The 12,574-nt window shown below is 43.7% G+C and overlaps 1 protein-coding gene across 1 annotated transcript; it reads right to left on the bottom strand.

Moving 5' to 3' along the window:
• Positions 1–3,854: 3,854 nt before the first annotated feature.
• On the bottom strand, positions 3,855–8,767 carry FAM110C (family with sequence similarity 110 member C). Its single transcript, XM_075201520.1, has one exon. It carries the CDS (start codon positions 8,451–8,453, stop codon positions 7,461–7,463), a length of 993 nt encoding a protein of 330 aa, XP_075057621.1. The 5' UTR covers positions 8,454–8,767; the 3' UTR covers positions 3,855–7,460.
• Between the last annotated feature and the right edge of the window lie 3,807 nt (positions 8,768–12,574).

Here is a 12,574-nt window from a genome sequence, read left to right as displayed (position 1 = left end):
AGAGGGGAGATTTTAAAAGTTTTCAAGTATCATAATCATTTATTTATATAGCACCGGCAAATCCTATAACGCTTTACAATTACAATCCTATAAAGCTTACAATCTACGGGACAATGGAGTTTGATACATGAGGTTAAGTGCTACATATTGCATATTGGGTCGGTCAAAGAGCAAAGGTAAAAAGTACTTAGTGGGCTGTATGATCCGGCCACGCATGTTGGTCAGGGGCTCAGAGAGTTGTCGTGTGTGCACTGTGTAAAGCCTGGTAGTAGGTTACCCTAGGGGGGAGTTAAGAGGATGGTTGAATAATTTTATAAGCTTGTCTAGGTGACCTACAGCTTACAATTGCAATAAATGTAGCAGCACAAAATTAATCTACAATTGGGAGGGAGTGGACCAGACAGTCATCAGGCTGCATAACAGTGTCTGTTACCCCGGGCAACAGAACAATATTATAATTACAATATCAGGTATTGCTATATACTCTAAACTAAAGCTCAGAGGTATTATGTGGTACTGATAAATATGTATATTTAGACCTACTTTAATTAACGGAAAAAACTAGTTTGAAAAGTGAAATGTCCCTTAATTGCATTTTGCTTACAGCTAAAGTAAAAAAGGAAACAGTGAGATTTACCCTTCAGGTGAATATACTGATGTCATTTTCCTTAATGCAGGTCAGTTTCTGGATCTACGTGTCATCCACTAGCACACTACAGCCTAAGGGTTATTTAATGCAATTATTCAAAGGCGTAAATCAGCATAAAACCATAGCAACCAATCTTATATTTGCTTTTTATGTATCTGCACTAGACAGATAAAAGCTAAACAAGTTTGCATTGATTTCTTTACCAAATGTCTCAGTTCCTCAAAGAATGGTATAGACTGTTTATAAGTGACCTGTTACCAAATCAATATTATTGTATAATGTTTACTTAGTCTTTGTGCAATTCTCCTCCACACCCTTCCTCATTTCTGTTCCCACACCTGTTTCAAAATAAACACAAAGTTAAAAAGAAAACATTTGTGGTTCATTTTCTTATATGGATATAAGACATTTTGAGAGAGTTTTATGAGTGTCACTTAAATGAGAAATAGTGAAGTGAGATAATACTGTGTATGTGACATGACCGTGCAGGTAGGTAGAGGGCCCAGCTCATCAAAGTTCTCTTTGTAAAATTTGCATATTTTTGTCCATTCGATGATGCAAATAATTGTTACCTAGTTGTATTGCTCACATCTAGTTAAATGAGCCATATTTTCCTTAGTCTTACAAACAGTCACATGAAATTCACCTAGTAATAATATTGCCAGGAGGTTAATCAGAATCATGTTTGGTGATAACATCTGTATTTATTTAGATGCCCTATTACATGAATATGGAGAATACCAAGAATCATAGAGGTATATTTACTAAACTGCATGCTTGAAAAAGTGGAGATGTTGCCTATAGCAACCAATCAGATTCTAGTTATCATTTATATAGTGCATTCTACAAAATGACAGCTAGAATCTGATTGGTTGCTATAGGCAACATCTCCACTTTTTTGAAACCTGCAGCTTGATAAATTTACCCCATAGTCTTTGAGACATTGATGTTATAAGTTAACGAGTGAGCAGCATTCTTATAAACATTTGTTCAGCCATGAAAAAACTCCACTGTGGGTAGGCGGTAGGCAAAAATTGTCCTGGCGTTGTGCGGGTCCGATTTGTAATGTGTAGCAGTTTTCATATATATATATATATATATATATATATATATATATATATATATATATATATATATATATATATATATATATATATATATAAGCAACTTATCTGGTACATCAACCAAAAATGCTATTTAGAAAATATGATTTGTTCCTTTGTCACGTTGTCGTTATGTTGTGTTGTCTCGAAGTTTTCTTCCAGCAGTCAAACAATTGTTTACAACCTAAAGATGATGTTTTCAATATTTGACGGTCACGTGGACGCTATGTGGTCTAATAGGTTACTTTTTCGATACTAAATAACTATGTAAGATTTGGCAGCTGTACCTTGAGAGCTGTGGAAGATATTCCCCAACAAACAAACTTGTTATTTTATATACGGTATAAAAAAAATACGTAAAATTCAACTTGTTTATCTACCTGATGTCAGTGTTTTTTTGCTTTTGATATTCTTTATATTTTATTTTTTCTCTAACCATTTCTTCCCGTAATCAGTGTGAATTATTACAGTCTTACTGTCTCCCAGCAGTCTGAATATTGCTATGGCAATCATGACACTTGACCCTTGTAAAACTCTGGGTGTCCAGAAGAGAGACAAACAACTTTGTGTGTGCAACAAATGTAGCTATGTCCATACTGCACTAATGATTCTAAATATAAAAATCTCAGTTGTCCTTGTAAATTCCTTAACAAACTTTGAAGTACTAAATCCCTCAAAGCGAGTGCTGGCTTTCAGGTACTGGTGTCAATGAGAATGGCCCACAATCTGCAAGCAACGTGGGCTGCAAAGAAACTGAAAACCAAACTGTGTGCACTTTAACTGGAAAGCCTACTTGTCCTATTAAGAAATAAATCTACACGTGTTCAGACTATGCTGATCCACTGTTGTGGAACTACAAGTTGCAGCATTTCCTGCCAGGCTAGGCACGGAGATGTTACATACAGCTTCAATGCTCTGATTTGTTCATAGTGTTAGACAGGACACTATATCTGACAATAGAAAGCTCCAATGGGGCAGGGACTGATGTCAGTGAGTTCTCTGTACAGCGCTGCGGAATTAGTGGCGCTATATAAATAAATGGTGATGATGATGAATAGTAGCTAATCAGCACTTGTAGTTGCCAGTAAGATAGCTCCTAGTGGTTCATCCCCCCAGTAACATGCAACTGGTAGATTGGGGGGACAGATGGTGAGTACATCATAGGAAATTGAGATTAAAGTACTGCTATAGATTGGCCATCAGAGACTGGAGGTTTATAGTAACCTAACAACCAGTGACCGAAAGACTCCTGTATTCTGGCCACCTGGAGGTCTGCTTTATATACTATTCACCATATTGGGGTCTGCTTTGTACACTTGCCACCAGAATGAGCTCTGTATTATTGTATTCAGCAGAATGGACAATTTAGCATACTAGCCCAAACATGGTTATGAGGGTTAGGGCAGACAAGGCTCTGTTTACTGATGACTGCCCGATTTATAATAAATAAACTGTTTACTTTACATTTGGAAATTCTATTTGAAAAAAATAAATAAAAAATCAGAATCTTATTGGTTGTTATTACCAGTGGAACAGTTTTCATAAATGCCGCCATACGTTTTATGACAGAAATTCTTACCTGTCATAAATACCCATGCTATCTAGATATGAACCTAATCTGTAGATGTACAGCAAGGAGACTGAGTTTTCAGTGATTATGTTCACATGTGACAGCCATAAAGTTATAATATATACTGGCAGTACAGATTGATGATATGTTTACTTGCAGTTCACAGTCCAAATACTTTGCTTTACTGGTCATTCAGAATAACTATGTACACTATTTACTCTGTTATATTATTGTTTGTTGCTTACTTTGTTTTAAACTTTTACTATGATTATTGTTTATTTATATAGCACCAGTCATATTATGCATCGCTATACAGAGAATATGTTATCATTCTCAGCAGCCATTGGAGCTTACATTGTAAATTCCCTACCAAACAGGCAGGCTAGGGTCCATATCAACCAATTCTCTCAATTTTTTCTAGAAAATGAAAGGAAGCATCCGATTGGCTGCTGTGGGTTACAGCACAGTTTTCATATTTGTTGTTGAGTAACAATATAAACAAGATGCAAATGTAAAAAATACTGTAACATTGTAACAATTTTATTGTTATATAGATATATTTTATGCACATATAGCAATCTGCACACAAAGATATATAACATAGAAATGCAATCCTGTACACGGATATTTACAAGAAAATATACTGTACAAACCATAAACATATTGCACAAAGCTTGTTTTAAATATACAAAAAAAAAAGTACCTTGGCATCTGTGCATATTATACAATAAAATTTTGAACATTGAACTTTTGCTTACAGTTACAGCATAGTCCACAATCGAAGCCACAAGTAACTTTGGTCATTTCAGAACGCTTGCAATTATCTCAAGTTAACACATAACAGCCCTGGGATAAAGTTTATCTCAAAGCAGCAAGGGAGAGCTTTAAAAAAATTAACATTTATATACATAGCTTAAATGCCACTTTCCAGTGATCTCTAGTTACACACACACACAAGTTATTCACGTATGCAAGCATGAAACAGAAAAGTGTTCGCATATTAATGCATTGTGAGAGTGCATTAGTGAAAGATAGTAAGTAGCTGCAGAGTTCAGTGGCACTGTTATTGTAGCATCTTTGTAGGGCTTTGGCCAGTAACAGCACAACACACTGAAGCAGTTTTGCAGTGAACAAGACACATCAGCAGTGAAAATACCCCCTTCCTTTAACTCAAATTAAAACACTCTACTATATGCATTTTTTTTTTGCAAGAAAAATGATACTTTATAACAAGTACAGACTGGCCTAAATACCTTCATATCACGTTTCCTGAAATAAGTCAAACTATGTGTTACACGACTGTCTCACTTGGTGCAATATTATTAAAATATACAAATTTAACAGTCCTCATACCTGTACAATGGGGTTCAACAAGAAACATGTTTTACAGGAAGATTTTTTTTTTTTTATTGTTAATGAACTAATCTAGAAAAAAAAACCAATATAGTTATGAGATATATTATTATGAATGCTTGGGTCTTAGGTTTTTCATATAAAAGGTGTTTTCTGAAATTCGGACCACTATGCTTAACATAAAGTATATTTAAAATGACCCGGCTTTTCCCCCATATCTGTATATAATGCGAATGGGTTGTGGAAAATGTCAATGAACTGTAACTCGTCACCCTGTGATGACTGAGGAAGGCAGATGGTTGTAGTTTAACAATAATAATACCCCAAGTGATGAATGATTACTATCTCCTGACTTGAACTATGATATCAGCTTGTGATAAGCAGAATGTGGTTGGCTGCTGGATGGCACTGAAGAGGCTATTGTTGAATATACATGTTACAATCCCAAGTACAAACACACAGTCACATAAAAGTCACCTGACTACAAGCTGAACAGCTGTAAAATAATGCCCCGTCTCACACATTGTAAGCTCTAGCAATAAGTAGAGCATAGCATGTGATCAAATGCACGTATAGCGAGCAATCCACCCATAAACAAGCTACAGTTTTCTGCATAGTTTATGCCAGAAGGGAGTGATAGACTAGGTGATTAGTTTAATGCTGTGCTAAGTGGCTACAAAAAAAGTGCTATTAAGCCCTGAATGTCAAGCATTGCTTGCTCCACTCTTTCAGACATGTCTGTGGGATTGGCCATCTAATTTACAGTGCCTGAGGCAGTGGGGACAGAGACAGTCACCCCAGGTCACACCAGAGTAGATCACATTAGCATTTAAAACATGAAACAATTAAGCAGCTTTAATCCTTTCTCCACACTACCCACTTTTATCAATAAATAACTGGCTTTTTTTGTTCTTAAGACGCCAATCACCAATCAAAAAAAACAACTTTGTTTCTACTGTTTAAAAATCAACTGCTCTGACACCCATAATAATCTGAATGGCACCTATCTGTTTTAGGAGGAATAAACTGGAATTATACATGTTTGAGGGTGATAGAACATTAGGCTCTGTGCATCTTAATACGGTACCATATGTGCTCTAGGACTAGACTTTACATATATTTATAAAAAAATAAGTTTTATTTAAATATTATTAGAGTGCAACAGTGACTGTGCAAGGTGGTTTCAGTAGCAATGTTATATTACTGCATAGCAGGACTTGGCCATATATTTTAGATTACATTACTAGTTTCCTCTGCAGTCCAGCCTAAAACATATATTAAGGACTTTGTCTTCAAATTGAATTCTGCCATGACACCAAAAAGATTAACACTGTGTCCAACTACCATTGGTGACATGAAAAACTCCTTTTACACACCACTTTCCAGTAAAGAACTAAAGGCTCAACCACTAGTACATAATGAACTATACCTCACAGCTCCTAGCTATCCAACTATATGGGTATTACTTAACAATTATGAATTTGGAGATTGGAAGGTTGAATGTAGCAGCTTAAGACTATGGTCTGAACTCACAATAATAATGTCAAATTTGTATTTAAATATTCAATGCAAGACGTTGCTGAAAATAATTTCAGCCGTCTAACCACTTTTCTTGGAATTGGAGCAGTAAATGTCACCTGGATGGAATGGGTCAAAGTCTACTTATCCTATCAGGTATACAACAGTCAGCTGACATTACTACAAGTGGAGACTCAAAAGTCACTATATTCAGTATTACTCCTATGTAACAAGTACAACATAAAGATCATACAACTCACATACATTCCTGCTTTCATAGAAGAAATACTGCATGTAAAGAAAGTCAGATTTAAACAAATAGTAGAAAAAGAACACATTTACTTAAAGAAAAAAAACAATGGCTATCTGCAAAATATCCTCTATTGTGTGGGCCCATAAACAAAGCAATATGGATGTTTACACAAAGTCATATCCAGCTCTTCTGGTTGGGATTTGAGAATAAGACATGTTGCATTCGGAATAGCTAATATAGGCAAAAAAATCTCACTTGTAGCACTAGTGGTATCATAGACATTTCTAGAAAACGACTTCAAGGCAGCTCTTGTACATAACAGAAAATACCTTAACCAAATTAATTTTGTGTACTAGTTTCATAAAGAATATGTAACCACATTGAAGCTATTGTTATCAGATGATCAGGACATTGTGCATCTACAGAGAATGCACATGATTATATGTAACTTGTAGAAAACACTGCATAGGAAAAAAATACAATACAGATAAAATAGACTTGGATTGCATGCAACAATCCTAGAGCAGCACATCTTTCTATTTCACAAGCTCCAGTGTTTGGGTTGTATAATAATGGTTCCAGTGTATCACTCACAGGAAATCAGTGTTTAAGGTCCCATTTACCTCTCTGCACTATCTGATTCCTTCTGCAGAGGTCTTGGCAAAGACAAAATATAGCAAATCTTCTTCTTAATGTCCAACAATAAAAGTATGTAAAGCCAGTTGCTGTCCAGCAGCTATACTGAGCCATCCCTCCCATTCCTTGGCATGTAGGCCTGTTGTATAGCTGCAGAGGTAAGCAGGCGGTGGCTTCCCAATCCTTGTGGTACTACAAGTTCCAGCATGCCATGTACAATAGCTGGAGAGCAGCCTAAGACTCCATTGGGGTGTCACCATCAGCTGCAGGGCTTCTCATCAAAACCTTTTAAAGGTCAACCTGGCACAATACTGTGGAAGAGATCGGATTGACAGATCGGGGCATGTGGTCCATAGGTTCCCCCCTTAGTGGGGGTGCTCATGGTAAGTCGGGGGATGCCCCCCGTGTCTCCTTTGCCCTCTTGCAGCTGTACAGCCACTTGATGATTCTGGCATTACGTTCTATCACCGATGTGTTACTGCCCCCCACCCCCGGGAGCTGACCGTTCAGCGGCTCGTCCTCCTGGAGCCCCCCGTTGCTGCCCTCCCCGCTCCTCCGGCTAAAGCCACTGTCAGAGGTGGCCACGCTGGCACTGCGGATCCGGTGCTGCTGCCCTGCGGCGTCCACTAAGGCGTCCTCCGGGGCAGCCACGAACCTCTCCCTGCCCAGCTCCTCCACCACCTCGGGCTCCAGGCCGCAGTACTTGAAGAAGGTGTCAAAGTCGGAGAAGGAGCGGGAGTACCGGGAGCTGATGTCGGACTGGGAGCGGTGCAGGCCGGTTCTGGAGCGGGGGTCCAGGCGCTCTTTGATCGGGGTCTCCTGCGTTCTGTCAGTGTGGCTCTCGCCAGCGGGGGGCGCTAGAGAGATGAAGGGTTTCTCCTTGACACTGCCCAGGAACAGCCTCCTCACCAGCCCCGTCCTGGCCTCTTCAGCTGCCCCTTCCCCCCGGTTCTTCTGCCTGTAGATGACCAGAGAGTCCGGGCGCAGGAGCCTCTTGCTGCTCCCTCGCCTGACGGGGGCGCCCATCTGGTTGGGGGTAACCGCTGCCAGGGGCGATTCCTCTTGCTGGCTCTTCCTGCTGCCCCTGGAGCTGCTGCCGGTGCTGCTGTCTGAGGCTGAGCTGCCCCCAGCACCCCGCTGGCTGCCCGTGCTGCTGCCCCCGCTCACCACCTGCTGGCTCTTCACGTACTTGGCCTTGTCCGCTGCCAGCCGCTCCACAGCGCTCAGGCTGGTGCGAGGTGTGCCAGTCTCTATCTGCCTGCGCAGGTAGTCGGGCCCTCTGGTGAGCAGCCTGATGGGCAGCACCGGGCTGTGGTGCTGCAGCTGGGACATGGGCTGCATCCTCACCGCATTCATGATTTCTGTGGGCATAGCACCTGCGGCTGCTGCTGCTGACTGGGAGAGCGCTGCTTCCTATGCCCGGCAGCTGGGTCCGCTGAGTGGTGATGGAGCAGGTAGGTGGGGAGCGCTGCTTCCTATGCCCGGCAGCTGGGTCCGCTGAGTGGTGATGGAGCAGGTAGGTGGGGAGCGCTGCTTCCTATGCCCGGCAGCTGGGTCCGCTGAGTGGTGATGGAGCAGGTAGGTGGGGAGCGCTGCTTCCTATGCCCGGCAGCTGGGTCCGCTGAGTGGTGATGTAGGTAGGGAGCGCGCTCTGCCTGTCTGTGCTACACTGTGTCTGCTGCACACTCCTGTAACATTCAGCTTATTGCTCTCCTGCTCCACCAATCAGCGCTGGCCTTGTCCCGAGAGGGGGCGTGTCCAGGCGGCACACTTTCTCCCCTGCAGCCAGGAGCTCCCCGCTGAGGTGCACATGGGGTGTTATCCAGAGCTGTGCACATCCCTATGTGGGATCATTACTAGAAGCAGAATGCCATGGAACATGCCCGTGCCGTCACTTGGCACTCACACCTGGTATTTTGAAACGTTTCCTGTGCATACAGGTTTTCTTTTAAATTTATGAGGGCGGCCAGATACTAAACTGTCAGTAACTCTACACTCCCATTATGTAGGTAAGCTGGTTACTGCATCAGAAACAGAGCTGTTCATCGTCATTTTGTGTTTATTAGCAATTGTTCTTCACCATCAGTGGCGCACTCAGGGGGGGGGTTCTAGGTCTCCAGAAACGCTGTTTTTTTTTATCATTTTCAAGCGGGTTAACTTTACCAGCGATTCAATTCCATTTTTAATGCTCAGTTTTTTTTCCATGAAACGGTCCTCTTGCGCTCCAGTAGAAGGTCTATTGAAACTATAGGGTGTGCGAGAGGCAGCCGCGTTAAAAGCTATTCAATTTTTTTTTTTAACATGGCGCGTTTGTGGAGATGGTGCCCGCCGAGATGCCTCCTGATCCTGTGCCCAAGAAGCGGGTGAAGATGCCCGCCATCGCCGTGTCCCTGGAGGGACAGAAGAGGTTCCCAGCTCCGGTGCCCAGGGTGAAGAAAGAAGAGAAATCTTACTTACCGGTCCAGCGATCCAGCGGTGAGTATACATCCTTCTTCTTTGCAGGTCCCGTGCGCGGAGGAAGGATGAGCCAATCAGGGCTCATCTTTCCCCGCTGGCCAATCAGCGGCCAGATGCGCGAGCCAATCGCGGCTCGCGCCCGGCCATTTAAAAGATTGGCGCCGACACGAGCCAATCAGCGCTGATGACGTCACGCCGGCGACTATATAAGTCGCCGGGTGGCGCCATTTTGGCAGAAGAGAGTCGGCGGCGAAGGGAGAAGGACGTCGTGGGGCGTCCGGAGCGGAAGAAGACCAGCAGCAGAGATCGTCGGCGGGGAGCCCTTGTAAGGGCTGAGAGCGCCTCCGCCCCAGCAGCAGCAGCAGACCCAGCGCCGAAGAGGAGAAGAGGCGCCGCCGGCTGGAGGGTCTGGAAGACCCGGAGAAGGAAGAAGACGGCATGGCAAGTTGAGATTCCTGCGCAGAGCAGGTAAGTAGTCTCACCGTTAAATTCGGGCACTAGGCCCGTGGCCACGTTCGGGCACAAGGCCCGTGGCACGGAGAATTAGGGGCACAAGGCCCAGGGACTTGGGCACTAGGCCCCATGAATTAGTGGGCCAGTAGGCCACAATCCTTCTGATAAAGGGGACAAGCCCCTGTTAGTTAGTTAGGCAGGGGGCATGCAAGGCCCTTAGGTAGTTAGTGGCCTAGAGGCCATAGGAAGGCCACAGGGTCGGTGTAGGGGCTGGTAGCCCGTAGGCTTTAAAGGGCACAAGGCCCTCAGTTAGTCAGGGAGGCCACAGGCCTCAGTAGGCAGGGTCTAGTACCCCTAGGTAGCAGGGCACAAGGCCCTAGTTAGTGGGCTCAGAGCCCTGAGTTAGAGAGGGGACTGAGGCCCATTAATCAGAGCACGAGGCTCTGTGTGCAACTGGGCAAGAGGCCCATGGTGTGAAGGGCAGACGGCCCTGGTGGTGGTGTGATAGAGGCGTGAGAGCCTCGTGAATGTAGGCGCGGTCCTGTGTGAGCTGAGCACACGGAGTTAGGAGGTACAGTAGAGCGGAGGCTCCTGTGGTGCTGTAGCAACCGGCTGGTTGGCTAACAGCGGTGTGCTCTGGTGAGTAGCGTGCAAAGTACTGTATACTGCATTTATTTTGTCTGTGCGGCGAGTAGTGTTTGTATTACTGTATTTTGGGGTGTGCTACATAACTGTGTCCAGGGGCAAGACGTCAGGCCCCCATTAAAGGTAGGCTCTTGTTCCTGTGTTTTCCTGTGTTAACCCGTGCTGTGGGGGACAAGTGTAGTTACCAGCGTACACATAGTCAGGGGAGAACACACGTAGTTTTCCCGTCTCTTAGGTCCCCGGGGGTCACACTGGTTCCCAGAGGGGGTGACTGAGTGAGTTGGTGGCAGTGCAGCACACCTTGAGGCAGTTCCAGGGGCGGCTCGTGGTTCTGATTGAGGGTCCCCAAGGCCGGTTCCGTGCAGGTGGACCTGTGGTTCCGGACGTAAGGACACGTGTGAGATACCCGAGTACAGGCAGTCGGGCGGTTCAGTTACGATCGACTGTTCCGTGCGGCAGTCGGCCCGCGGGTTAGTGTGCTGTTCCACTGAGCCTCAGCCGGGCTTGAAGCAGCCGGTCCTTAGGGTCTGTGGGTGACCCCATAGCAAGAAGGCAGCTTCTTGGTACGACCTGGGTGAGGGGGTTAGGAACCGCCCTCCGGTTTAGTCCGTGAACACCGGCAGGTGTTCCCCGTAGTGGTAAGTGAGCAGTTCCGTTAGTGCACCACACCTAGGTAGATATAGTTGTTTGACTTAGTTGCATTGCCGACCATTAGAGTGTTGTTAGGGTCGGGTCGCTGTTGCAGTCAGTTTAGTTTTGTGGGTGCCATCTTAGTCTCACTGAGAGTGCAGAGGGAGGCTGTGTGTTCTTGTCATCCGCAGGTGTCGGGAAGGTGCAGGAGAACCGGATCGGAAGTGGGAGTGTCCCGGTGAGTATCACGCTCGATTCCCCCTTTCGGTTAGGCCCTCACCGGCAGGCGTGTGAGGTACTTGAGGCGGGATTAGTCCTCGGACTAGTCGTGGTCTTAAGTGCCTGTAGTCCCCCGCGTCTTGGCAAGAGCAAAGCGAGGAGGCGGCAAGTGGGCTTGGACTGAGAGTATCCTTGTTCGTTGTCGTATTCTCGGACAGCCCTTACCTGGTAGGCACGACCGTAATCTTTGTCTCTTTCCTAGAGGGACGTGGTTGGAGGTGACAAGGGTTGCGGCTGCAGATCTGCTGGGATCGGATCGCAGCTGGGATATCGGAGGCGGACTGGAGGTGACCATCGTTTATAAGGTAAGTTTGTTTGTGTTGCGTCTGTCCCTGTTTCCCCACAGGGGGGCGTTACACGTTAAATAGGCAAATATGCTGTTTTATCTGGCACCTCTGTGGGGTGTGTTAAAAATAAAAAACCTCTAAAAACTATTTGAAATCATGTAATAATGCGGAAAAAAAAGTTAAATTATTGTTTATCACTAATGTCTAACATGTAAAAGTTGATTTTCTATTTTATTGTGAAAAAAATAATGAAATAAAAAAATTAAAAAAATAAATAAAAATAAAATCACTAATTAATTATATTCATGTATGTTTTTGGTACAAATATGTATGTACTATTGTGTTATGACATGTATAGATGATTCTATGTTAAAAAATAGTTCAATAAAAAAATATGCTAAAAAATGTAGATATTATCAATGTGTAATGCAATTTAATGTATGAAAATGTATGCAAACCTTTTTTTTGTGTTATACATGACTGCGTTAAAACGCCCCTTCACTACCCTAAAAACTCGCAAGCAGAATGTTTAACATGTGTGGGCAGCGTTCCCTCTTTTTGAATTGAATTGCACGAGTTTTCGCGCTGCGCTAACTAATAAAGGTCGGTATTGCAGTTAAAAACCCGCGGGAGATTTTTTTTTTCAACGCTGTGGTGAAAAAAACCTTACAGACAATTGAATACCCTCTGAAAGGTGGATAGAAATTCTGCATCTAGAGAACATTATTGCCGGTTCTATCT

The sequence above is a fragment of the Mixophyes fleayi genome, chromosome 3 (genome assembly GCF_038048845.1).
Source record: "Mixophyes fleayi isolate aMixFle1 chromosome 3, aMixFle1.hap1, whole genome shotgun sequence".
Classification (NCBI taxonomy): domain Eukaryota; kingdom Metazoa; phylum Chordata; class Amphibia; order Anura; family Limnodynastidae; genus Mixophyes; species Mixophyes fleayi.
The sequence above is the reverse complement of the archived record's forward strand: the minus strand, read 5'-3'. Positions and strand labels throughout refer to the sequence as shown.

Excerpts from the sequence above, each read along its gene's own strand:
- FAM110C (XM_075201520.1), bottom strand. The coding sequence starts at position 8,453 with ATGCCCACAGAAATCATGAATGCGGTGAGGATGCAGCCCATGTCCCAG.